The sequence below is a fragment of the Moschus berezovskii genome, chromosome 20 (assembly GCF_049115385.1).
Source record: "Moschus berezovskii isolate FMDL1 chromosome 20, NW_MosBer_1.0, whole genome shotgun sequence".
In the NCBI taxonomy this organism is placed as follows: domain Eukaryota; kingdom Metazoa; phylum Chordata; class Mammalia; order Artiodactyla; family Moschidae; genus Moschus; species Moschus berezovskii.
Genome location: NC_142479.1, coordinates 29,788,724 through 29,816,390, shown reverse-complemented (window position 1 = coordinate 29,816,390; position 27,667 = coordinate 29,788,724). Strand labels below are relative to the sequence as shown.

The 27,667-nt window shown below is 35.5% G+C and overlaps 1 protein-coding gene across 8 annotated transcripts; it reads left to right on the top strand.

Moving 5' to 3' along the window:
* Positions 1 to 214: 214 nt before the first annotated feature.
* On the top strand, positions 215 to 24,700 carry ZNF207 (zinc finger protein 207). 8 transcript variants are annotated; one of them, XR_016035466.1, is made up of 13 exons: positions 216 to 401; positions 1,864 to 1,990; positions 5,985 to 6,123; positions 7,090 to 7,260; positions 7,383 to 7,458; positions 7,968 to 8,015; positions 9,109 to 9,179; positions 10,541 to 10,698; positions 11,848 to 11,940; positions 12,940 to 13,182; positions 13,773 to 13,932; positions 14,074 to 17,331; positions 20,974 to 24,700. XR_016035466.1 is itself a non-coding variant. In XM_055401269.2 (12 exons), exons 1-12 carry the CDS (start codon positions 361 to 363, stop codon positions 14,232 to 14,234), a joined length of 1,485 nt encoding a protein of 494 aa, XP_055257244.1. In that variant the 5' UTR covers positions 216 to 360; the 3' UTR covers positions 14,235 to 24,700. The 8 variants fall into 8 exon arrangements, 6 of the variants coding, with proteins under 6 accessions (XP_055257249.1, XP_055257244.1, XP_055257234.1 ...); XR_016035465.1 differs by having other exon boundaries at positions 20,971 to 24,700; XM_055401269.2 differs by having other exon boundaries at positions 7,093 to 7,260; positions 14,074 to 24,700.
* Positions 24,701 to 27,667: the final 2,967 nt, after the last annotated feature.

Below are 27,667 nucleotides of genomic sequence, written 5' to 3'. Positions count from 1 at the left end.
ATTCGCAAGCGTCTCGGCGTACCTAGGTCACCATGTCCTTTACAAAGAAAAATAAGCTCTGAGGAACTCTCGCGCTCGCGAAAGCCGAGATGGCAAGCACGGACAAGATGGCCGGCAGCCCGGCGCGGCCGCGAGCCTCCACCCACTTGGGCGGAGGCCTGCGTCACGTGACCCGCCCTGCTTGGCACCGCCTCCGGCCGCAGAGCCTAACGGGAGACAGAGCAGCGAGCGAAGGCGTCGGCCATTTTGTGGATGTTTCCTGTGGGACGCGGTGGTGGCGGTTGGGTCGGAAGAGTGAGCTATTCTTCACGTCGTTTTTTCCTGTTTGTTTTCATCTCTTTTTGTCGGTAGAGCGCAGTTATGGGTCGCAAGAAGAAGAAGCAGCTGAAGCCGTGGTGCTGGTATCCTTTGTCGGTTTGAAGTCGGGGCCAAGCGGGGGCGCCGGTTAGTGGTGACTGGGTAGGAGAGGCCTGGCTTCGGCCTATGGCGGAGAGTGGGATCTAGGCCTCGAGGTCGGTGGTTTGGTGGTTGGACTTGAATTTGGGAAGACTTGTCAGAAAGTAGGGGCCTTGGGGCGAGAGGCTCTGGCAATTGTTGGTCGTGGGACTTAGTAACTCAGGAGGTTCTTGCTTTGGTGCGAGCGTTGACCCCCTGAGGCGGCTTGGACCCCATCACCAAGGACAGAGTCCTCTGAAGACTCTTCTGCCACACTCCGTTGTTTTGGTGACGATTCAACAAAGGGACGAGTATAATACGCTGATTGACTCTGGAGGATTAGGAGAGAGCTTCCGGAGTCTGTCACCCACTTTTTTTTTGGTAGAATCAGTGGTTTCGTAAAGGCTTCTGTTAGTCAACGCTGATTTCTTTCGACACCCCCCCCCCCACTTCCCTCCTTTTTATTGCGGGGGTAGGGGAGAGAGCTAGCCTGCGCGTCTCGCCCTCTGGCGCCTTAATCTTCGAGAAGTAACAGGGTGGGGTTACTTATCTTTCTACCTAGCTTTCTACGAGTGAAAAAATGCATCTTAGGAATAAAACGTGGCGTCTTTTTTTTTTTTCCCCGGAAACGTTTATAAACTACGTTCTAGTTGTTTTTATTTATTGTCTTAAATACCTAAAAAGGCTTTGCTACAGAACTGAATTTATTTTTGTAATAGTTGAAAAATGGTTACAAGTTTTGTTAAAGTGCTTTTAGGAAAATCTAGTTAATTCTCGGTAACATAACTCTTCTGTGAGTTTAACTGAAACCTTTGGCAACATAAATTCGAAATTGCAGGGAACTTTATCGATTTTTATAGGAAATGGTTACTTTTACTCGCAGTGAACTTATTTTCAGATTCCAAATTAGTGTTAAATTATAAGTGTAAATTCTTAATCTGATTATTTTTATGTTCTACTTAATCCCTGAAATTCTGTCGATATAAACTTTTTTTTTAATAAACATTGATCCCTTGCAATTAACAACGTACGTTTGTAAATGTTGAGAGATTGAACAAAAGTTAATTGCGCATAAATCTGGTAGACGCTGAAATTTGCCAAACTATATTGCCTACGGACATGTGTTTAGGGTTGGTGAAGAGAGATTGTGGGCTTCCGGGACATTGAAAATTACAAAATTAGTGGCAGGTTTATTTCTAGTTATATAATGCTAAAAGCAGAGTTTATACAAAGTAGTTTTTGTCTATGGGGTCACACAGAGTCGGACACGACTGAAGTGACTTAGCAGCAGCAGCAGCAGCAGTTTTGATTTTAGCTGTTCCCCATTTTTAATGTTAGGTGGTAAATAGTGTTCTCTTGAATTGCATATTTGTTTTCTATAAGTAATGTTATTGTGTTATATTTTTGTACCTTAACAATAGTGACCAGGTATTGTAATAGAGATTTTGATGATGAGAAGATCCTTATACAGCACCAAAAAGCAAAGCATTTTAAATGCCATATATGTCATAAGAAATTGTATACAGGACCTGGCTTAGCTATTCATTGCATGCAGGTAAGGAGTTTTCTTCTCTTAATTTTACTCTCTTGTAGTTTGGAAACAACATGGAGGGAAAACCTTGAATTTCTTTTTGAAACCCAAGGGTGTTTTTTTTGTTTTTGTTCATTTCAAATGATTGGATAAGATGACCAGTTAATTTAAAAAAAAAAAAAAAGGTTGTTTAGCCATGGAGAAGATAAACGATTGATTTTCTATGTTTAAAGAATTTTTATTAGTGTTTACCTTTTAAGTTATTGATATTTTAATCCTAGGTTAGATACATGACAAGCTGAAATCACAAAATATTTCCTCAATACTTGGGCAAGAAAACAAAGATCATTGATTTAAATTTTGTAGTCAATCTGACCAGTTCTACTCCTGTAAGAATTAGTATGTAATTAACTGCCGTTACTCTGCCATTGAAGGATTTGTTAAAATCTGTTGCCTGCCTGGGGCTAAGTTTAGTTCCACCCTTTATTCCATGGAAGGGTAGCATTGTGTTTCATTTAAAACTTAGGTTTTTTTTATTTCTAATGAAATGAAACTACATTTATAATGTATACTGCTGAAGATCTAGTTTTATTTTTGAAGATGTGTTTTATTCAACATTTCTTCTACTTTGCCAGTCATAGAATTGCCTGGATTTTTGCGTAATTGGACCCTAGAGAGGCGTGAGATGAAGGAATCCCCATTGGAAATTACTGTTGGTAGGAGGCAGGGAGGTAAATTAAAACAAGATTATTGCTTCCCAAAGCTTAAAAATGAGGTTTTGTAGATCTTTCTCACTTCTATCAAGCCAATCAGTAATTTAAAATCCATTCAGAAATATAATCGCCTGCTACATCCACAGTTTTCCATTGTGGCAATCACTGGTTGTTAGTCGCTAAATCCTGTCTGACTCTCTTTGACTCCGTGGACTGTAGCCTGCCAGGCTCCTCCATCCTTGCAATTTCTCAGGCAGAAATGCTGGGGTAGGTTGCCACCTTCATTGCAGGCAGATTCTTTGCTGCTGAGCCGTGAGGGAAACCCAGTCACTAGTTACCCGTGACAATTTAAAAAGAAATTAAAAAATGAAAAGTTGAAATCCTCAGTCGCATTATAGCCACATTTCCATTGCTTAGTCACATGTGACTGGTGGATGACTTGTATAGTACAGATGTAGGACTTTACCATTTATGTGAGACAGCATTGTACAATGTTTGAAACCCCATATATATAGCAGTGAATAAGATAGTCATTTTTGTGAAGTTTAGATTAGCATTGTGGAGGAAAAAAACAACCTATAAATGTTTACTTAGTCTTATGCTGATACATGATAGAGAACTAAAACTAGGTAGAGGGGAGTAGCGGAGGGCCATAAGAGAGTAAAGGCCTGAATGACAAGCTGACATCTGAACAGAGATCCAAGAGGGTGAGGGAGAGATTGCAGGGAACAGCAAATGAAAAACTGTTACATGGGGAGTATTATCCTATATTGAGGGAAGAGCAGCAATGTGCTACTTTATATAGGAGATCTTGTTGGCTGCTGTATTTCTTTAAGTCTGAATGAAATGGGAGGTTTTAATTAAAGTGTAACATGCTTTGGTGTACTTTGGGTCATTTTCGCTGTAAGGTTGAGAGTAGACTGTAGAGTGCAGTAAGTCCGCTTTAGGAGTATTGGAGGCAAGAGGTGATGGGGACAGATAAGAATTTGTTGATGGGTTAGATGTGGAACGGGAGAAAGTGAGGGGGTGGAGGATGATCTGAAGGTTTTTGGCTTGAGCAGTGTGAAAAGTGAGTTGAATACAGTGGTAGTCAATTGGTCCTTAGTATTTTGGTAGCACTGTGGATTCAGCCAACCACAGTTGGGAGTCTGTTGATTGAACCCTTGAATACAGAAATCCACGGATACTGGAGGGTGACTGTACTGTGCCATTTTATGTAAGGGACTTGAGCATCCTTGGTATGAGGCGGATAGTCCTGGAACTAGTTCCTCCTCAATACCAAGGGATGACCACTGATGTGTAGAAAGCTGTGGCAAGAATAGGCTTAGAGGTGAGAATACTAGATCATCTTATGTTAATTTTGAGTATTTTAGTGTTGAGAAGGTCTTATTGAATATCCAGATGGAGATGGCATATAAACAGTTGAATCTACAGGTCTACAGTTTAGAGAAGTTGGAGCTGAAAAAGAAGAATGGGAGGATACACTATAAGGATGGCTATTTTAAGCCATGATACTAGATGTCCTTAGGGAGTATAGACAGAAAAGAGGTGCAAGGACTCCACTTTGGGTGTCTCCCAGCATTTAGAGGTCAGATGATTAAAATAAACCAGTCAAGATTTAAAAGGTAGGAAAACCAAGAGACTAGTGCCCTGGAAGCCAACTGAGGTGTTTTAAGGAAATAGTTAAAGCAAAGCTAGTGGTAGGTCAAGAAAGCACAGGACGAAGATTGGTTTGATCAAAGTAGAGGTCATTGATTACTTGCCAGGAGTGCTTTTCTAGGATGAACAAGATGAAAGGCTGATTGGAGTGCTGGCAAGAGAAAATGAGAGGGAAGAGAGAGGCACTGTTTCAGGGAGTTGTACCATAAGAGAAGAGCAAAGAAATGTAATGAAAGCTGGAAGGAGATTAGTTGATAAACTTTTAGTAATGTCTTTAATTGAAATTTTCTATTTATATATTCTTGTAGCAGCCTGTGACATAGGCATGGCAGTTAAATCAGACACATGCTCCAGTTTTTATAGATAAAAGATGCTTTTTCCCCTCATCACTTAGAAGCGTAATGAAAACTAGTTACTGTGTCTGTGGTTGTAGCTATATTTCTTTAAAGAACATAGAGGTGACCTCATGTTCATCATCAAGAAAAGTAACATTCTAAAAAACTTGGGGGGAAATGATTACATCATTTATTGAGTAGCTTTATTCATGGATCTTTTAATCATAATAAGATAACTTCTAAATTTGATTTGCATTTCAGTTTTTAAAATCTTTGAGATACTCCTCTAGGAAGTAAAGACAGTTTTCTTTACCTTTCTTCTGTCTGTAAAAGAGTCTTAAAGGAAAATAAAAATGTGTAAATGTGTTACTTGGACAGCTGTATCGAAGTCATTACCCTTACCCTATAAAAGTGGTTCTCAAACTTGAACGTGCAAAGGAATCACCTTGAAGGCTTAGATTCATGGTTGTACTTCTGATTCAGTAGGACTTAGATGTGCCCTGAGAATTTGCATTTCTGATAAGCTTCCAGTTGAAGCCAATGGTCTAGGCAAACTACTTTGACTTCCTTTAACCTAAGTTAGAACATTTTGCTGAAGGAACCACTGACCAGGGTTTTACCATATTGGCAGAAGTTACTCACTGAGGGTTAGAAATGTTTGATCTAGCAAAGACCATACAGTGAAAAAACGTCCTGAATTCTCAGTGTTAGGCAATAACACATCTTAAGAACTTCTTTTTGTGATCAACCAAATACATTTAGAGACAGTGATAGGTTCTCTGCTGTGGCAGTGTTAAGCTCCTTAGGTGACTCATTAGTTGTGGGTAATACTAATTGTAAATGGCATTTTTATAGTTTGTAATTACTAGCTTGTCAAGTACATCATTGGAAATTTTACTTTATTCTGATAGTCTAATAAGGCTTCATAAGCATTACTTAAGTCAGACTTAAAACTTCCCTGATTTGAGTAGTACTGTTACTTCATTACTAATAATTCAAACAAGATTATAAACTACACATTGCCAAGTGTTTTTTATATACAGGTTTTTTTTTTTTTTTAAAATCTTAAAAATAACCTGAGAAGTTAGGTACTAAATTAGGTGAAGTAAACTGAGGCTTAGGTCGAATGATTTGCCCAAACTCTCAAAAGCTGGGGGGTTGAATTCAGTCTCACTGTATAACCAGTTATTCTTAACCTTTATACTAAATGGTCTATGAGTAATTTAAAATTCCTTTTTAAAAAAGACTTTCATGAGGCTAATGGTAGGCTTGCGTTTTGTTTGTGTGGATTTGTTTGTTTTTTAATTTTAGGTGCATAAAGAGACAATAGATGCAGTACCAAATGCAATACCTGGGAGAACAGACATAGAGTTGGAAATATATGGTATGGAAGGTATTCCAGAAAAGGATATGGATGAAAGAAGACGACTTCTTGAACAAAAAACACAAGGTAAATACTGAGATATATGCTTAATAAATTCTTAATAAAGCTTCACTAATGGGAGTATTTTTACTATTTTCAAGTATAAATTTAATGGTTGGTATTAGATCTATTTGGGCTTCCCTGGTGGCTCAGACAGCGAAGAATCTGCCTGCGATGCAGGAGACCTGGGTTTGGTCCCTGGGTTGGGAAGATCCCCTGGAGGAGGGCATGGCAACCACTCCAGTATTCTTATGTGGAGAATCCCCATGGACAGAGGAGCCTAGCAGGCTACAGTCCATGGGGTCGCAAATAGCGACTAAGCATAGCACAGCACATTAGATCTATTCAGAATTCCACAATTTTGAGGGTTTTTTTTCTTATGTTTGAAATTAATAGATTTTATTTTGTATACATAGTACTGTTTGGATAATTTCATACATTATTTTTTTGCTCATAACTGAATTCCAGGTAGATTTAGCAAGTGTTAAGGCCTTTAAAAATGAAGGTACCATGTTTAGATTTATGAAATTTGTAAATTGTAAATTTATAAATTTATAAATTTGTAAATTGAAAATTGTAAATTTTTAGTATTATATTTGAGTTGGTATTTGCAGCCCTTTCCTATCCAAATGATAGAATCTTCTTAATTACCTAAGAAATGTTTTATTTTGAGAAGTGTTACAGGGAGGTCAGACTGCTTTGTCATAATTTACCTTTTGGAGTGAAATAGGAAGCTTGTTTTGTAAAGTATAGCTGATTTAGGAAAATGATTTTTGCCTGCCATAGAATAGGGAGAAGATGTTAACCTTCTTGCTTAATACAGATCGAAAACCATTCGAAGAGTAAAGAACACTGTTGGCCGAATTTTTTTTGCACAAAAAAATCTCAAGAGCTAGTTGCACTGAAATAAAGTTTTTAAATGTTGAATGTCTTAAACTTGCTTTCTTTTTCTTTTTTTTACTCTATGAGAAAAATTAATTGAACCTTTCTTAGCAGAGAGTCAAAAAAAGAAGCAGCAAGATGATTCTGATGAGTACGATGATGATGACTCTGCGGCTTCGACTTCATTTCAGCCACAGCCTGTTCAGCCTCAGCAAGGATATATCCCCCCAATGGCACAACCAGGACTACCACCGGTTCCAGGAGCACCAGGAATGCCTCCAGGTAGCACCTAAGGCCTCTTACAATTTAACATTCTCAGGTCTTCATTGATACAGACTAAAAGTGTTTAATTTTTCCCTCTTAACTTTTTGTGTTTTCTTTTTGGTGAAAATTCTTATTTATAGGCATACCTCCATTAATGCCAGGTGTTCCTCCTCTGATGCCAGGAATGCCACCAGTTATGCCAGGAATGCCACCTGGGTAAGAAAACTCTTTTAATTGACTTGTGAGCTGGTACCTAGTAGTGATCTTTCGCTTGGGTGTTTACATCAATTAAATGTTACTTTGTGGGATTTTTTTGGTTTTTTTGCTTCTAAAAGGTATGGGCTCTATTAATTATTAAACTTATCTAATAAAGAAATCTACTAATAAATTTAAGGAGTATAAATTTACTTCTGGAGAGGATATATTTTTGGGTTTTAGGATAAATGTAGGCAGCCATCTGCTTTAATTGCATCTGATGTAATTAAAGTAGTTGGTTGTAGATTTGAGTTTTTGAGATTCAGAACTGTCCATGACACTTTGTAGTTGTGACAGAAGCAAACTCTGTAAATGATTTGTCAAATCTTCAAGAATAAAATGAATATGAGGTGCCCGTGCTCATCACTTTTACTTAAAAATATTGTTGGATGTGAAAGGTATACAATACACTTTCCCACTGTATTTTGAAAATCACAGTTAGATTTTGATTTTGTCATACATTTTCACAGATTGCATCATCAGAGAAAATACACCCAGTCATTTTGCGGTGAAAACATGTAAGCATCTCATTCATAATGTAATTCAGGAGGTATAATCATAATGTCATTTTTTTTGTGTGTTTAATGGTATCTATTCAGTTGACTTCAAAACTTTTCTAACCTTCCTCACTAAAACTTCTAAAATTTGCAAACTGACACAGATCTCTTAAAAGGAGGGAACTAAAAAACATCTGAGGAAATAGTAATAGACCCACATAAATCATTTTCTAATTGTGCAGCTGTTTTCCCCAAACTGCTGAAAGTTATGAGACTTAGTAGAGGGGGTTGATATTTAAGAAAGAGTATGTTCTTATGTGAAATTACATGCTCTATTATGGAAAGTAATTGAATTTTCTTTAATAAAACCTATATATAGAAGTTATTCTCTTTAAGAATCCTAAATCAAAAATTCACAGAACTTGTAATTTTTTAAGTGAATTGGACACTGATATTTGAAGGTGAGCTCTTCTAAGGAAAGGAAAATAAATATGGGTTATGTTTTTAAGTCCTGGTTTAGTATTAAGAACTTTCTACATAAAAAGTAGAGACTGTGAGTTTAGTTTTGGTTATCTTTCATTTTGATGGTAGTTTATGTGTGCGCATTCCCAGAAAAAGAAATCTTCACTCCACAGAATACACTTAGTGTTTTTTCTTTTTGAAAAAAATCTGACAGCTCTAAAATGGAGGGTTCTTTTTAAGGGGGAAGGTATTTTGGTTTTGTTTTTGTCTTTTAATTTATATTCTGTGGATATATTCCAAGTGAGACAAAGTGATTTGTTTTCCAGTTACACATTTTAGATAAGGCCTCTTGTTTTTAAGAAGAGTAAAATATTTGTTCTCAATAACTTTAAATGTATTAAAATGTTCTTTTAACAGACACTGAATTTTTTTCCCCCCATTCTATTGGTAAACCAGAGAGTTTGCTGGGTTTTAGGGGATTTATTTTGATAGGATTGTTTTTAGCGTGTTGTTTCTTTCACTTTGATAGATTTCAATATTAGAGGTCAAATTCAAGTCTTTATTGTTGTTTCAGGCTTTTTGCTAGAATATTTTCTAGTGTTTTACGCTGTTAATTAACTTTAGTTGTCTCTTGAAATTTGCTTTCTAATAGAATGATGCCAATGGGTGGAATGATGCCACCTGGACCGGGAATACCACCTCTGATGCCTGGTATGCCACCAGGTATGAAATGTTAGACAATTTCCTTTTTAATATGATAGGCATGTTTTATTCTTAAGTATTTTGAGTAACAGATTTATGAGTGTTGGTACAATGTGAAATTAAATTTTCTATAGGTTAGTAACTCCTTTTAAAATTACTGTGAGAAATGTGCTTTTTATTTTTGTTTTGTTTTTTAAATAGTAGTCATCAAAGCAACCAGAATGAGTCACTGAGCTTGTGACTTAAGAGTGGTTATGTATTAGGAACATTTTAGACAAGTAATGGAGACCCTTAGCAAGTAACAGAAAAATCCAACCCTAAGTGGTAGATTTGGTGACTATGGTGATAACAAGAACTCATACTTTCTTAAATTTGCTGTTTTGTCAACCTTAGCTTTTGTTCCTCAGACATGTTACTCAGTAGTTCCAAGATGACTCAGGCAAGAAAGGATGCTTCTATTTCTTTTACTTTATGGCAAAGTAACTTTCCTAGAAGCTCTTTTAGCCTCTTAGATATCATTTGCCAGGAAAAGGTCTAATGGACCCCCTGGTTACAAGGAATCCTGCAAATTAATAAAATATCTTGACTTTTTAGTCTATAATGTGAGGGGATGGGATTTGGTTAGCCCAGGAAATAAGTGTGCCCCAGAGGTTTTCATGAGACTCTCGATCTGTTGCCTAGTTTTTTAATCTTAGCATGTTTGATTTGCAATCTGTCACGTCACAGATTCACATGTACTCAAGTGATAGTATAAAAGGAACAGGAAAAATAAAGCAGCAGCAAAATTTGAATCATAGCTAGTACAACCATTAATTTTTAGGCAACAACTTCACTTACATTATGATCTGAGATAACTTTAGACCTTTAAAAGAATAAAGAAAAATAACCTGTATTCATTTGCTAATGGGAAGTCAGTAAAAGTTTTGAGTTACTTTGACGCACTTGAAAGAACAGCTAGCGGTGCATTAGGAAAATATATGTATTAAAGTATTTAAAGGAGTAACTTCGTTTGTGGAATAATTTTTATGGGTATATGACCTATTAATAGTTTTTACTGCAGTTTGCATTAGAGTTGTGGAAACATCTATTAGATGATTGAAATAATTTCTATATGTTTGAAAATTTTATTGCATTAGTAATATCAATAGGCCTAATTGTTGCTCTGCCCGTATACAGGTTTTCTCGTGGTATCTTAACCATCTAAAAATTTTAAAGAGAAACAAAGTCATATAGAAAGTTGGAGGCAGAATTGTTCCAAGTGGCAAATGCCTAGGTTCTCTGGGCCTCTTTGAGTTCAGCAGTCAAGAGTTAGTAATTTTACAGTATAGGGTTTTGTTTTGTTTTTTTTTTAATTGGCTACGAATTTTTTTAATTCTCTGCAGGTATGCCCCCTCCTGTTCCACGTCCTGGAATTCCTCCAATGACTCAAGCACAGGCTGTTTCAGCTCCAGGTATTCTTAACAGACCACCTGCACCAACAGCAACAGTTCCAGCTCCGCAGCCTCCAGTTACTAAGCCTCTTTTCCCCAGTGCGGGACAGGTAAGGTGAAATTCTTGAAAAAAGGAGTGCATTAATATTTAAAGGCAAAGTGCAGTTTACTGAAATCCTTCAGTTTGTCATAGGTTATTTAAGTATTTCCTAATCTTTTTAGTATAATTTATTAACTGTACTAAGGAGTGACCTATTCTCTCCTGTGTTTGCACACATTGATTTTCTCATAAAAGATTAAGTGAAACCAGAGAATAGTGTTGTATGGTTGTTTTTTCATAGTAGTTAATGCTGGTTACTCTTCATTTTATTAGAAATGAAAATTTAATTTCTGAGAGCTTAAATAAAAATGTTCCGAACTCTTTTACATAATGAGCTCTGGGTAGAATGAAACCAAAGACAAAAGTGTAAAATCCTAAAACCCTGGCAAATTATATTTGGGCTCTTCCTTTAATCTAGAATTGTTAAACAATGTTGCACTGTTCTAGGAAGGGCATCATTTAATGGATTTTGACCTAGTCACACTGGTATTTCCTACTTGTCTTTTTTTACCCCTCCCCAGAACTCAGAAGCAAAAGATTATATGTAGTATGTATGTAATGGTTGTTAACCCAGTTTCACTCTGAATTAGGCAGGTGTATTTAATTCATTCAGAATTCAAAAGATCAGGATGCATGTTACGTTCTTTATTGTTCACCTTAAAATGATCCATTAGATGTTTTCTTTTTTCAACTTTTTCCTGTTTGTAGTTGCTAAATTAACAAGCATTACTTTTTAAGTGCCTTTTAAAGTATATTAACTTATGTTTTTGAGGTTGGGGGTGATCATCTTTTTGAGAGATGTTATTAAACTTTTGGCCAATATTGTTACTGAGAGAATGGAAGTAATGTATCATAATTCTCAGTTTAAGGTATCAGTTTTGAAATACCATAGTGCAGAACACCTTAGGTTTAGGTAGAAGAAAAAACTGGTTAATTAGATTTATTGATATAGAATTAAAGTTTTTTTGAAGCTCATACTGTCACTCTGTTTATTGTAAATGCATTAACTGCCTACCTCTCTATATAAAACAGTTTTGATTGCATTGTATTTTGCATTTACAGAAATGCAGTCTATACTGGAAAAAAAAGTCTACCACGTGGCTTATTTTCACCCATTTGTATGGAGACTTTTCATTGTTTCCTTTCTTTTATGCTACAGATGGGGACACCTGTAACAAGCTCAAGTACAGCTTCATCCAATTCAGAAAGTCTGTCTGCATCTTCTAAAGCTCTGTTTCCTAGCACAGCACAAGTACGCAGGAAGTTGCAGTTTAAAGTTGTTAAAATGGCTTTATAACTTAACCCTTTGGACCCTACTTTAAAACTAAATCTTTTTCCAAAAATATATTATTTAATTTTTTTAAAATATAATTAATGACTTATAAATCAATGGTATTTGAAAATTTGAACCACATACTAATAGAAAAAAATGTACCCCAAACTCCTATGGCTCTAAAGGGTTAAAAGCATGTAAGCAGTAAGTGCATTATACTGGCCAATGGTTAGCTTGATGCATGATTAAGCTATTTTGTTTTATGCTGTTTAATGCATCACATATAACGTAAGGAAATTTAGTACTCTGCATTTGGTTCCAGAAATTGGCCTAGTTTACATGTTTCAGATGCATAGTGTTACAGAAAGTAGCAAGTTTATTACTGGTAACTTTATACTTAAAAGCTCTATTGAACCCTTTTGTCCATCATAATCATACAGACGTTAAATTGAGCGGACATTGTATTACTATATAAAGAGTACTTCTGAAGGCCATATCTTTAATGTGTCACCATTGATAATTGTTTATGGTAGACTTAGTAACTGAAATTTATGCAAACATTTTTTTGTATTCTATAATTTGACTTTTATTTTTTTGTTTGGTAGATCAATTTTTAAAAAATAATTTAGAGTAATGAAAATTGAACATATGCTATTTCATGATACAATACAGTATTTCATCAATTAGGAACAATACAAAGCTTCGTAAATTAAGTAATTTTTGGTGAGGAGACATGCTGTCTGAGAAATTACATAAGAAGTCTTGTTTCTTGTTTCCCCTGCCGTTTCTTAGATGTGCTTTGATTCAGCATCTTTCAGTATTACATGTTATCTTAAATTTTGTGGATTAATCATGATGTTAACTTAGTTTTCATTTAAAATTTTGTTCCTTATTGAATGTTAGTGTATTGTTTTTAAGTTAAATTGGTAGTAGATACATTCAGTTTTGAGGTTTTATTGATGAAAGATTGTTTTACAGGCTCAGGCAGCTGTCCAGGGACCTGTTGGTACAGATTTCAAGCCCTTAAATAGTACCCCTGCAACAACTACAGAACCACCAAAGCCTACATTCCCTGCATATACACAGTCTACAGCTTCAACCACTAGTACAACAAATAGCACTGCAGCTAAACCAGCAGCTTCCATAACAAGTAAGCCTGCTACACTTACCACAACCAGTGCAACCAGTAAGTTGATCCATCCAGATGAGGATATATCACTGGTAAGTTGTTTACAGTTTTTTACTAGCAGAGTTTGAATGAGTACTATTGTAGCAACTTTTTCATTTGAAAAAGTTTTAATTTGTGTACCAATGGTCTTACGATCTGATTGAATGCCAAGTGATTTTACCATTCTAACTTCACAAAACAAAGTAAATATTGCATATTTTGATCTTAGACCCATTCCCCCTCCCCTTACACTATGTCTAAAAGAAGGTAGTGAGTTGGGTTCTTACTCTTAAAAATTAGTTTAGTTGGGCATCAACTTGTAAATGAATTGAAGAAGCACTTAAGTGTGAGATAAAATCTGCAGATTGCTTACTGTACATACACCTTCATTACACAGTTTCTTGCTGAAGCAATTTCTAATTCCTGGAAAGTTGTTCAAACATAACATACTTCAAATATAAAAAATAGGTGATATTCTTTTAAGGCATCAAGGTTTTAAGTAGTTGGATTGATTTGTATTGTGAAAGTAATTGGAATGTTAAAGTACATTTAAAAATGACTATAGAGACTTTAGATACTTGCCTTTATGCTTAACAACTCTCTGTGTTCATGTGTTTCACATCTCACATGTTTTTATTCCTAGGAAGAGAGAAGAGCACAGTTACCTAAATATCAACGTAATCTTCCTCGACCAGGACAGGCTCCCATTGGTAATCCACCTGTTGGACCAATTGGAGGTATGATGCCACCGCAGCCAGGCATCCCACAGCAACAAGGAATGAGACCCCCAATGCCACCTCATGGTATTCCTCTTTTTTACGTTTTTTTATTAGTGGCTTTTCTGAGTATACACATAAAACAAATTTATATGCAAAATACATTACATTTAAAAGTACGGTACACAGACTGAATCTATTTTTTTGTGTTTTAAATGTCTTTTTTAGGTCAGTATGGTGGTCATCATCAAGGCATGCCAGGTTACCTTCCTGGTGCTATGCCACCGTATGGGCAAGGACCTCCAATGGTGCCCCCTTACCAAGGTGGGCCTCCTCGACCTCCGATGGGAATGAGACCTCCTGTAATGTCGCAAGGTGGCCGTTACTGATGTTACTTCATCCAGTCTAATAGGTTTGGAGATTAAACCTTTTCTCAACTTGTGCTGTTTATATAGCCAAGCTTCCGTCAATAAGGCGTCATTGTGACTTTAACAAAAACATTATCTTCCCACATACCAGGAACTATTGGACATTTATTTTACATGGGAAAATTTATTTGGAATAATAAAGCAGGAACTTTTCCTGAAGTTGCAATTTATACTGTATGGCTTCTTTTTCATGTTTCATCTAGGTTTTTAGAAGTGAAGTATAGTAAATTTGGTTCGTTATATTGTGAAGGCGCTGGAATTACATGAACATACCACCTTAATAAAGGCAAGTTCTGTAAGCTTACATTGCTATTTGTAAAGTTATGCCTTCACAGCATTTCAGATGCTGTTGGACTTCATGTCCCCAACCTAGCTTGGTGAGGGCTGTAACTGTCTCCAAGTACCTGTACATTGGAAGTCTGAATGTGTAACAATATTTAATGTATTTAGAGTTCCTCATGTTGCAGGGTTTAAGAAATCTGACCCTCCAAGGTCATGTGACTTTTCTGTACTGTTAAACTTCATTGTAATAAAATGAGAGAAAAATTTATGCCTTTTTATTCATAACCCAGCTGTGGACCACTGCCTGAAAGGTTTGTACAAATGCATGCCAGAGTAGATGTCCACATAATAAAATTCGTAGTTACCAATGCAATTTTGATATATCATTGGATTCTGTCATTGAATTGTAGGTTGTACGTTAGTTGCATGTTTTTAACTGGACAGTATATGTGGAATTGTATGTTAATCCTTCAGTTGACAGAAAACTTAGAGATATATATATATGGGTCATTATATGAGTATGAAATCTTTATATGTGTCACCTTTCTACCCCCTTGGTGTCAGTACATGTTAGATATCATAAAGACTTAAAATGTAAATCCTAATATTCCCTTCTTCCTGCTGCTGATGTTTAGAGCCTAGTGCCAGACCCATTCATTTCCTTTTGATTATATTTGAAACTGCGGTACTGAGTGGACCTCAGAAGCTTTTCAGGTGCAAAATTCTAGAAGCTTAGGTGCATGCAGTTATAGCCTTTTGTGCTGTTAATGACTGGTATGTATTCTAAGTGTAATTATTGAGAATCTAAATGTGCCTCTGTTAAGATGGTTAACAGATGAATTTGAAATTTTTTATTATGTTCCTGGAAGATTTCATTATTTCTTTAATTAAATGGCTGCCTTCTGTTATTAAGCCTAAATGGCTTTTTGCTGTTAACCTTTTCATCCTTGGAAATTTGCATGTTAATACTGTTCTATGGAGAACTTTTCTGTAGAGATAACTGCTGTTATTCAGTATCTTGTGTTGCAAGTCTCATAATAGCTTGTTGACCACTTTTTGTCATCTATTTTTAAATCTTTTGTAGAATACTTTTATGATTATTTAAGTATTAAATGACCTGTACAAAGTATAATTAATTAATATTATGAACTCAAGTTTAGTTTTCCTCGATATAAAGTTAAGACAGCTAAGAAAATCAGGTTTCTCTATAACCTTATGTGGAGGTGTAGGTATCAGACAGAATCTGAAGTTCTGTTTAAGGAAAAAAAGCTTAACTATGTAACAAAATACTAAAGGATGTTTTAATTATCATAAAAGAGTCTGTATATAAGTGACAAGTAAAGTCATTGATTTAAAGAAAACACTAAGTATTACAAAGCTGAGTGCCATTTGTTTTGCTCCAGTGGTGGTATAGTTCCTGTGCTATTTATCACCAGGAAAGCATTTCTTTCTCTACCCCTTTTCTTAACAAGCACCTTCTACCTAGATAGCTTTGGAATTATCATATACTTTTTAGATATGGCAGTACGTATATCATAATGCCAAAGAAAGACCTGTGTTGAGAATCTTTAAGGTCAAGATGGCATAATTTAAATTTAGAATTATTAAATAGGAAATGTTTTCCCAAACCAAATGTCTCCCAAGCATTTCATGTACAGAGTTATCAACAAACCAGGAATGAATGATAGCAATGGGGCAGAGGAGGCAGGAAGAGGGTAAAAATGAGTTAGTAATGTTTCAAAAATTTTGCAAAGCTTCATTTGCATTTAATGCAAAGAGAACCAATAAATTGAGGTTGCTTTCTGAGATCCATAAGGAGAAAACACTACTACTTTTGAATAAGGGGTAGAATTCTAATTAGAAGTTACTTTAGAATGTTATGCACAGCACTTAGGCACATCATCTCTTTGTTTCTATGTATATGGCTCAGATGGTGCCCATTTGGTATATTTAATGTGTAATTTGTGCATGCATCAGAGCATAATAAGCTTCTAGAACATACCTTTTACCTAACTGCTTCTGGGGTCCATATTATGGTTCAGTAATGAGTGGAACAAATTATGTTGAAGTAATTTTAACTCTTTGACTTAACTTTCTTAAATAATGGATGGAGTTCAGTTTAAGTAAACTTCATCTGCCCTCACAGAAGACAGCTTTGGGGACCCAGTTATGTACAAGCAGGCATTGTGATTAACATAATTTAGGAGGTTGTGAGATTAATGAGACCGCCAGCTTTGGCCTCTAGCATACATCCATTGTCACCACTTGATAAAAAAAGAACCACCATTTTTGTCTGGCACTAGTTTCTATCATGTAGCTTTTACTGCTGTATGACAGTAACAAGGCCAGCAGGTGAGGATCAACTTTTGAGTGACTGCTGGAATATCATTTGACTTGAATGCTTACTGTCTTAGCAATCTCTCACACATTTACCAATTAGAAATGGGGTAAATATTCTTTGAGCCCTCCTATTCCACTGATCAAGTTACATAATTGAACTTAAACTCAGTTTAATTAAATTTAGTTATTTGTGGGGGTGGGGGAGAGTCCCAATAAAAGTATGGACTCAGAATGGAATTACAGTGGACAATAGATTTTTTTTTTAAAGAGCTACTCCTTTTTTCCTATGCTTGCTTGATCATTGGGATTTTTTTTTAATGCATGTCTTTTAAATTAATTGGGTAATGTTTTTCTAAAATTAAAATTTTCTTCTTCCTATAGCCCTGCCATAGGACAGGCTGAGGCTGAGTCTCAGTGTTGCCCTGTTCAGTCTGAGGCAAGTGGGATTTATTTTATTCCTTATAGGGGCTTTCACAGCTTTATGGCTGTTGGATATTCATGTCCCCAAACTTGCAGCAAGTTTGGTGAAGGCCCCTAAATTTAATTAAATTTAGGGTTTTTATACTCTTTTGGCAGAGAAGGCTCTATATTAATATTCACGTTTGACTGTGGTGTTAATAATATATTTGATATGTAATTTGTGTTACATAATACTTAACAGCCTCAGTAAAGCTGGTATTACTTATATTGAACTTTAGTAAATTGACAAAATATGACATTCTTGATTTGGAGGCCTGATATGTTTCATTCAAATTTTTCCTTTCACTTTTTAGGAAAATCTGACTGGTTATTTTCTCCTCAAACTATTAAATTTAACCTCAAGGATAAGTTTAATCATTAGACATGCCCCTGGATAGTGAAATCTGCTTTTTTTAATACCAAAGTTATGCATTGAAGGTTGAAAGGCCATCTGGAAATGCTTGTGATTTTTAATATATATAAATCTCACCACATTAGAGCAAATGTTAATGTAGAGCCCTGTGAAAAGTGGGAAGATGGTTTGTATGTGTGGTATGTATGCGTATACACTACACATTTGGTATAAAAAAGGTTTGAGTATTACGACTTACAGTATGGGTGGATTATTTTCAAGCAGTCAAACTGAAATTGTATCACATAGTAAAGTTAGTATATTGAAGTGTGATTTTGGAATGATTATTTTGAGTTTCATTTTTATCTTTACTGAGCAATATTTGATGCAATATGCACACAGGAAAAGCATCTATGTATGTTTCCAACCAAAAATTGCTTTTATTTGGTTAAGAAAAGTATTTATGTGTATATGTTGTAGGGGGCAAGTAAAGGGGGAACTGGAAGAGAGGCCCAAACCTTAACTTGGATTACTTTTGTTCCTTCCTGTGTTAAAGCCATCGTTCAATGCAGATAGCATTTTCCTCTGAACAATAACAGTTAACGTATTAGCAAACTCAGGCTTGTGTTTCTATGTGGTTTTAATTCTTGGAAGTGTAAAGAAATACACATTCAATGAATTCCAAATTTTCACGTCTGTAACTAGAACATATGCTTTTTCTCTGTAACTGAATCATGGAAAGAAGATAACAATGTTTGGAAAAAGAATGTGTCACCACAAAAAAATTCTGTTGGAATATTTTACTCCCTGCTCAATAATTGCACCTTTTAAGACTCCTTAGTTGGAGGTGCTTTCTGTTACAGCCACCATTGCCCCAATATATTGAAATATTCAAGAGTGAAGTTGCTTGTCCCAATTCTAATAGTGATCATTGAAATAATTATAATTGAAATATACTCTTAAATATTTGAGTGCTGGGGTGGGAGGGATTTTCTAAGGGTGACATAATTTATTGAAGGTGGTAAGATGTAGGTTCGTTCTTTGAGCTCTGTAGTTCTGTGATTCAGACAAATAACAATTTTAAGAATTACTTAACTTTCAGGTGTCTATCATGTCCACTGGTAAAACTTGGTAAATTACAGAAAGGAAATGTTGAAGTCACTTTCTGAGATAAAATTTTGTTTAAACTGACACTTGTGTTGGTTATGAGATTTTTTTCAAAGTAGGAAACATGTAACCTAAAATTTGTGTAAATCAGGTATGTCTTTTTTTTTAAGGTGGTATTTATCTACCATATTGAATAACTTTTGTATGTTATTCCAAAATGAAACTGGTTCTCTCTTACTCTTTTATGGAAGTCTTCTAAAAGAAAGGATTCATTATAAGACTATTGACTATAAGGCAGAGTTTTGTAAGTAAACATCCCAGTTATACTTCTGCTTGCAATCCTCATGATTTGAATATTAGTGTAGGTTACTCCTCTTAACCTTTTTTCTCAATATTTTATTTTCTGTTATCTGAATCATTTTAATAAATAACCATTTGTTTTTATAGCATATAAATCATCGAACATTTCTGTGTGATTTCTTGGCAAAATAAGCTACCTATAGTGTTCTGCACATATTGGATATTCACAATTTTGTGGTTAAAATATCTCCAATATTTCCAAGTGTTTTCATGTTTTTACTTGTGTTGGAAAATACAGTTTTTAAAAGAAACTAGATACTTCAGTAAGGCTTGGAGAAGAATTGCCTTTTTATAGGCATTGTTTTTCCTGACCTAGGTTTTATACACTTTTGCACAGTAATTTGGCCATAAAAGCCTTTCATTTTCTTCCGAACTCAAAAAAGAATAGTTTGAAACTCTCACTAGTTTGAAATTATTGAACCCTCTCTCTTTAAACTTAATTAATCTCATGTATTCTCAGGGGAAATTATACTAGTCAGGATATAGAAGTCATTTTAAGGTAGAAATTGGAGACCCAAAGTCAATCTTCACTGAAGCTAGTTTGAATTATTTATTTCTATTTGACACAAATTGAACATAGTATTGTAAATGAAGACTGATTCATAGTTAGATTCTTCAGGAGGCAAATAATCACCAGCTTTATTATGAAAATATGTTTGTGTATTGTAATTTTTGTCAACTGTAGAGAAAATACATGTGAGTAAACTGTTCTAACAATTGATTACTTGGATCCCAGCCATTAATTCCAAATATTGTAGTGCTATGTAAAGTTGTGATACAGCACAGCTTCAGTAATGTGCTGTATTGGGTCAGGGGTTTTTATAATGCTTTGTGTATAAAAAGGGTGAAGTCCTTTATTGGAATTTTCCAGGCCTTTTGGCATTCTTACTGTGTCTGGGTTTTGTTTTTTAACCATTATTATGGTTAATAATTGTATGTTTTGTTTTGGTTTAATTGTATGTTCAGTTTTTGTTCAAGTATAAGGAACTGGCAATGAAATTCACTGATGCCCAAGTTGGATAAAAATGAAGAATGTTGTTTACCCAGCTTACTACACACAGACCAGTAGTGATTATTTGGGAGAAGCTATTGTATAGTGTTGTTAGACTTTTTAAGAACCATAAATGTAACGAAAAGTGACAGCATTCTGGCCTTGGTTTACATTCATTATGAAAGGTTTCACTAAATCATTTATTATAATGTAGCTTGTTAACATTTTATTCATAAATAGTTGTGATCAAAGATGAAAATAAACGATTTGCTGCATCATTTCCCAGTTTCGATTAATAAAACAGGGCTGCTTAAGTACACAAGTGGACCAAGGAAAGAGTTACGAAAGTTTCTGGAAGTTTGAGTTAGAAAAATGAGACATTTTAGTTGTTGAACAGAGCCTTCCCTTTTAGTTATTAGCTTGTAGGAGAAGCAGTAGAATTTACTTTTCTGCCCAGGTTCTTAAAATTGAAAATCTTCAGTATAAGGAAATGAAGTCAAGTATTTTAAAAGTTGAATCTTAAAATACTCAAGTTTACCCTTTTAGAGTAACCCGTGTTTTTATAGTACACATACCAAAATAGTTTATTAAAATTGAGATGTATCCAAGAGATATACAGTATTACTAACTCATTCTCATAAGATCACTCTAAATTTAATAGCCAACATAAGGTAATTTTTTAAGACTTAGGGAAAAAAAAATTTTAACTGTATTAATGTCAGACTCTGAGGAAATTTTATGCGCATTGACTTTTTAAACTGAATTGAACTCCTCAGTTTAATACAATTTGTGTTTTTGTTAACTAGCAGCAGAATTTCAGCATTTGCTACTTACTGGTAGAGAAGAAAAATCCCACAGCCCTGCCAGTACAGGTTAGTTTAATCTGTAAGTACCTGATGTTCCTATTTTTTTCAAACATATCCATATAACCCACACAAGGAAGAAAGCTGTGCAGTTATTAAATGTGAGTATGACTAATAGAGGTCCATTGGACACTTTCACACACAATATTTGGGCCAAAGTAGCTCTAGGTTTGCTCACGTTAGTTGTAATAAAGGTGTAATACTGCTCCTTTATTACCTGGTTATGATTGAACCTAAATAGATAAATTGTACGTAGGAAGAAGACAGTGGAAGTTTCAATTGGCTGTATGCTCATGTTGGTATATAGAGTGCAGGTGTTTGGCTTCAGGGTCTCCTGCTTCAGCCACTCCTGTGGTGGAACTCATACTTTTTTAACTTTCTACAGTATGAATTAACAGACAAAAAGTCACGTTTCCTCACCTCTAGCAGTGATAAATGGCGTGCAATCATAAGCTAGAAAACGTTTTTTAATACCTTTTTTGATCTTACATGTTTTTAGCAACTTTTGCTGTAATTAAGAACTGATTTTGTTCATCTTTTTTGTACACTATAACCTGTTGATGCACCACCATTGTGGGTTCGTTTTATTTTGAACTAAGTAATATTTTAATTACCAAATGAACACTGACTATCAAGAAATCTAGACAGGTTTCTTTGTGTGTTCCTTTTGAGAGGCAGTGAGGACATATCTGTTACGAAAGTTATATTAAAGTTTTTGTTAGTTTCATTAGTTCTACCAGGATTCACTGTCGAACCATCCTTCAAAGATTTCCTTTAAGCTTTAAATATTATGCTTTTATGTTGATAAAAATTTTAAATACTGAGGAGAGAAGAAGAAAGTGTACAATTTAGTTTACCCAATCCTGAACCATTCTCCAGTCTCTATGGCTTCCTCTTCACCTTAAGTGTAAAGTTGTATAATATGGGACAGTCTGTTCATAAAACTAGCTGACCTTTTATTCTTATTAAACTGGGGTGGTGATGAGCCACTGAAAACAGATCATCTCAATGTTTCTATGGAAGTCATGTTTTCAGTTAAGTGTTTTAATGACCTTAATTTATCAACTGATAATATTTTTTATAAGATATTCACTTGGTTTTTTATATATAAAATTGCCAAAGGGCTTAAGTTTCATTGCCTTTCACAGTTTAATCTGTATAAGAAATGGTGTAGATACAGTGGAAATGGTTTTCCTTAAAACCATCTCTTTAAAGCTGCTTTGCTGGTGAGTACTTACTATTTTTGTACTTCCATATAATACTGTTTTTCTAAAGTTGGACACTGATGGCAGTTTTTGAGTTTCTGAGTTCTTCAACTATTATCTGAATCAAGAATGTTAAGGTGATTATTTGACTTCCTCACAGTTCCTGATAATTGGGGCTCACTTTTTTTCTGACCTTCACTTACTAGACTATAACTGCAGAAACTTTTAACATGTAAATTATTTCCTTTTGGTGAGATAGGAAAAATATTTTTGCTCAAAACCAACATTTAAGAAAAGTCTTTTACAGATTTTTTTGTAGTTGACAGAAAATTTTTTTCTCAGTGGTTTTGATTGCCATTTTACATAGGTATAAAGTTTAAAGACCAGAATTTCTGTCTGTCCAGCGATTCCTGAGCTGTTAACTGAGAGTAGAGTTAAGGAAAGTTTGCCCAAAATGGTCATGCAGACTAATTGCTTACACAGAAGCCTCTGAGTGAAGCTTGAAAATTTCAAATATACTCGTAAATCATTCTAACCTTGCATGAAAAGCTTTGGTTGGAATACTGATTTCTGGGACTGTGAATACCAGTGGAAATTAGCCTGAGTATATTTCTAATTACTTGATCCCTGTTTAATCATTGTAACACATGGATTTTTTTTTTCCCCTTTAGCTTTTAGTCACATCCTAGCTAATGTCAATATATGCTAAGGATGTTTTCAAATTGTTTTTCCTGCTGTGATCTTTGTAAGTCAGTAATAAAGAGGCAACTCTTGCTGTGTAGTATGAAGAGTGATAGTCTTCTAAAACCTGAAAATTGATATCTGAGTATGTGATAATGGTGATGTATTGTTCTAGATAAGCACTAAACAAAGTGTTCACCCTCAATTGATGTCTTTAAGATTTAAAGTGAAGTATATTTCTAAGGAACTCTGTCCTTTCCTAGCAAGGAAAAGCAGATGCTGAAAATTTGGTAAGTATGTAACTTTAAATGCATGTAATATTTGAATAAACAGCTAAATTTCCATGGTTTAAGGTAATATCTAGACATGAACAAGAATTCTTGAATATCCTTTGCGACTTAATGTACCTAGCATTTTTACAAATGTGTGTGCACACTGATTAAATTGAAAGGTACCTTACTCCTTTGTCTCGTTTGTTTTTATTTTTACGGTGCTTTACTAATTTCATATTTCAAACTTTTTTCAGAGTAGAAATAAGTGGCGGGTAAAGAATATCTTCAAGGAAGAATTATTTAAATGTCCCCATCTTAAAACCCTGTTTACTTTAAGGCTTCTGTTCTTTTAGCTCCAGTTAGATCTGACAAATAATAGGCAACTGATCAAAAATGGGAGTGAAATCTTTGTGCTCTTTCTGGAGTATTGTGGGAATCATTGTATAATAGTAAAATGTTACTTAAGGCAACAGTGGATTTTCAGGAAAGTAGTGTTTTTTAAATTAAGAGAGAAAGGTGGTGAGATTTTGGAATCTCCTCCCTGGTACACCACTGCTCTTACTAAAAAGAGGGTAAATGGAGATTCAAGTGAAAACATTGAATTGCTATAGCAGGGAAGGTGATTTACATCTGAACACTATGCTTCTTTCCAAAGTGATATAGCATTTTGTGATATATGGTACAAGATCTCAGAGGGGTGGGGAGAATAGGTGGGTTCCCTCCATTCTGTCTCCAGGCTTCACTCCAGCATTGTACTGGCAAGGAGGGAAGTAAAGAAGAGCAAGTCATACAAGGGATGTGATGGTAAGAACCTAAACAAAACAAAGGAGGATAAATGCTAGTCCAGGTATATGATTAAATGGTCTAGCTAAACAACTTTTGACTGGTAGCATAATTTTTAACGTAAGTAAATGAACTTACTGATTTAAAAGTTGTAATTAAATACTAGCTTAGAATTTTTACTGACTTTTAAAACTAATCAAAAAAGAAAGACACTAGCAATTAACACTGGGATTTGCAGGGCGGGGGGAGGTGGGTGGGTATTTTTAAATTAAAGCTTTCTTGCGTAAGTAATAGTGCGTTTTGTCATCTTGACATACCACTTGGAAGCTAGAGCATAATAAAAATGAAATGGATGACCACATTTATAGTGTTTATATTACATTTTAGCCTACTAGTAGGGTTTGGATGGGAGAGATGTTCCTAGATGTTCGTTCGTGTGTGGAACCATATAATTGGAGCTCACAAAAAGCCTTGTGTTTTTTTTTCCTCCCCTCTTGAGTTTGTCTGGAAGTGTTTGCAAGGCTTTGAAAAAGCCAGAACTACTATTTGAAAAATGGTGCTTTATTTTCATATCTGAAACAAGTTTTGGGTTGGATCTTCATCTAAAGGTGGAAGGATTTTTGCTTCTGCATTATTAAAAGCAAGTCTCTTTATTCCAAGGTAATGACTGACCATTAACATTTGAGTGTCTGTTGTTTAAAAGATTAATAAAATTTTTCATTTCTTAATTAATGATACTTGTCTGAGCCCTATTTATTAAGTTTTATCCAGAACAGATTATACTGAGAATGAATTATACACATCAGCTGTCCTGAACAGGTTTTGGTGTGCCTTGGGAAATGGAATCCACAGTTACTAAATATGGAATGTTTATTGGAAGAAAGTATTTAAATGGTAAATAAATTTTAATACTGTGGGTATGGAGTAATTGGTGGTGGTTAGGTTGAACAAGTAGATGGAGCCAGAAGTAGCATAGTGGTTTAGACTGTAAGCATAAAATTAAACCTTACAGTACCATCCATCTCCATCATTTAGTAGTAGCTAACTTGACCTTGAGTAAGTTAGCTTCTCAGAAGTGATGGTAATAATTTTCCTAGGCTTGTGACAAAAGTTGCTGTAACAAAACTTAGCCATGTCTACCAGACCAGTGGAAATGGCAGAGTTAGGGTCTTGGTATAGGCAGTTATTGAAAACCTAAAACTTCAATAAAGGCTTATGAATGCCTGTTATATGCTTGGATACTCTCCTATATACAGGTAGACAGGAGATAAATCCCCAAAGGGACCTTGGAGCTTAGGGTTTAGGAAGCCAGCCCTTGGAAAAAAGTTTTGGGTGAGTGTTACAGGCAGAAGGAACAATAGGTGCAGAAACAGATGGGAAAACTTAGCCTCTTGGAGAAACAAAAAATGAAGTGGGAGTGGTGGGTTGGGAGGGTGTTTGTGGAGACTGGAGAAGTAGGTAGGCCAATCACAGATGATGGTTTGAATTTTAGTCTGGTGGAAGTCATTGAAAGACTTTGAGCTGGTGAGTAGTATGTGTGACTTTTAAAAGCCCATTCTAAGGTGGGGGGTGGGGTCGGCATTACAGGGCGAGAACCTGGCTCTAAACAGAACTCTAAAGATGATTGAAGTTAGGAATTGCTATGGCTGGATAATCACTGAAGAAGTTAAATGATGCCGAGCCTAAGCAGAAGAATTAAGGTTGGATAGTTAACATGGTTTAGCCCATACCTGACCTTTCATTTAGGAAATACTGAGGATCTATAAGGCATTGAGAAAACTTGCATCGTCTTGGTTTTAAGGATAAATGCTAACAGAAGAAAGTGAAAATGCCATCTGAGGAAGTTTGGAGGATGGTAATTCCACCTGCCTTGTGTCTGGGAAAGAGGTAGCATCTGAACTAGGTCTTGAAGAATTGTTAGGGTTTGGGCAAATTAAGAGTATTAGGGGAATGCCTGGGAAATATATATCAATATAGAGAGGGATGTGAGTAAAAGTAGAGAATGAGATAAACTAATTTGAGATAAAGGTCGCTGAATGCCATGTTAGGGATATGCATTCTCCTAGGAATTGAAGTGCTTTTGTTCATTACTGATGAGAGCTGTGGTTCTGGACTACTCTTCAGAAGCAACTTATACTCCCAGATCGCCAGACGCTGCCACCATTTTTCCACTGCTGCTATTGTCATGATGTAAAGCTCAAGAACTATAATTAGGCCAGACCACTGTTGACTGAGTTAAAAACTGGAATTCCTTATTTTCTCCAGGGCTAACTTAAAATATTTTGACCACACTGTCTCAGACGTTTACTTGGTCATCTTCCTTTAAATACCTCGACTTCTTTTCCAGCACTTTTAAGTAGTAAGGCATTGATCTCTCACTTCAAAAGCCCTTATGCCCATGTAAATCCTATTTCATATAACTAAACTCTTAATCTGAACTTTAACTTTTTTGAAAACTGGTTTTCTGCAAAGGTACAGAATTGAGTGTGCTATTCTTCCAGATTATCTGTACTTGGAATTTGAGAGGTAGAATCAGTGACTGAAACAAACTTATTTACAAGTATATTTGTTCCATGACTGACTACTGTGATTTACTGACTCCTTAAAATTGTCTTTTATTGAAGTCTGGCACACTATGCATTAAGTGCTCAACAGTTGGGTTGTTTGGGGTTTTTTAGTGGGGGTTTTTTTTTTCTTTGAAGATAGAGATTTGTGAATTTTGTCTTTTCTGAAATTTTTGTCACCAAGAAAGGATTACATTTTTTTTTTTTTTTACTTCGATTGAGTTGGTACAGTATATTCTTGGTTGTCAAAATATTCAGGGCTTTGGGTCTTTGAAATGGTAGATATTTGTGATATGTGGAAGAGCATGATATATAACTATGATCTTAATTACAAAAATGGATTCTTAGCTGTGAAAATACACAAATGAGATCTTTGACAACGACACATCAAACTTAACCTTAGAAAAGACATTCTTTGAAGAATATTGGTTATAATGACATACTACTGTCACACCATTTTGCAGGTTGGTGTCTAATAGTGTGTAATAATACTGTGGATGTATTATGTGGATGTAACAAAACCATTTCAACTTTCTCTGGGCCCATGATGCTGTGAAGAAATTCTGTGTAAGAACTTCTTTTTCACTGATTGGTTCTGTATCTCTTCAAATCCTTGTCAGCTTCCTTGCCCTGCCAGCACACAGGCACTTTTCTGATGGTTTTGCTTCCTAATTCATGAAGGACGTAAAAAGCTTTCACTTTTAGATACCATGTCAGTGAAAGTTGCGCAGTCATGTCGGATTCTTTGCGACCTCATGGACTATAGTCCATGGAATTCTCCAGGCTAGAATACTGGAGTGGGTAGCTGTTCCTTCTCCAGGGGATCTTCCCAACCCAGGGATTGAACCCAGGTGTCCCACACTGCAGCTGAATTCTTTACCAGCTGAGCCACGAGGGAAGCCCAAGAATACTGGAGTGGGTAACCTGTCCCTTCTCCAGCGGATCTTCCTGACCCAGGAATCGAAACGGGGTCTCTTGGATTGCAGGTGGATTCTTCACCAGCTGAGCTACCAGGGAAGCCCTTTAGATGTATCTATAAGTAATCTGTATTTGTACCCTTTATCTCTTTGTATTCTGTATTCAGTTCTTCATGGCTAATGTCTTTTTCTGTACTCTGAAATACTGTGAAGTGTGT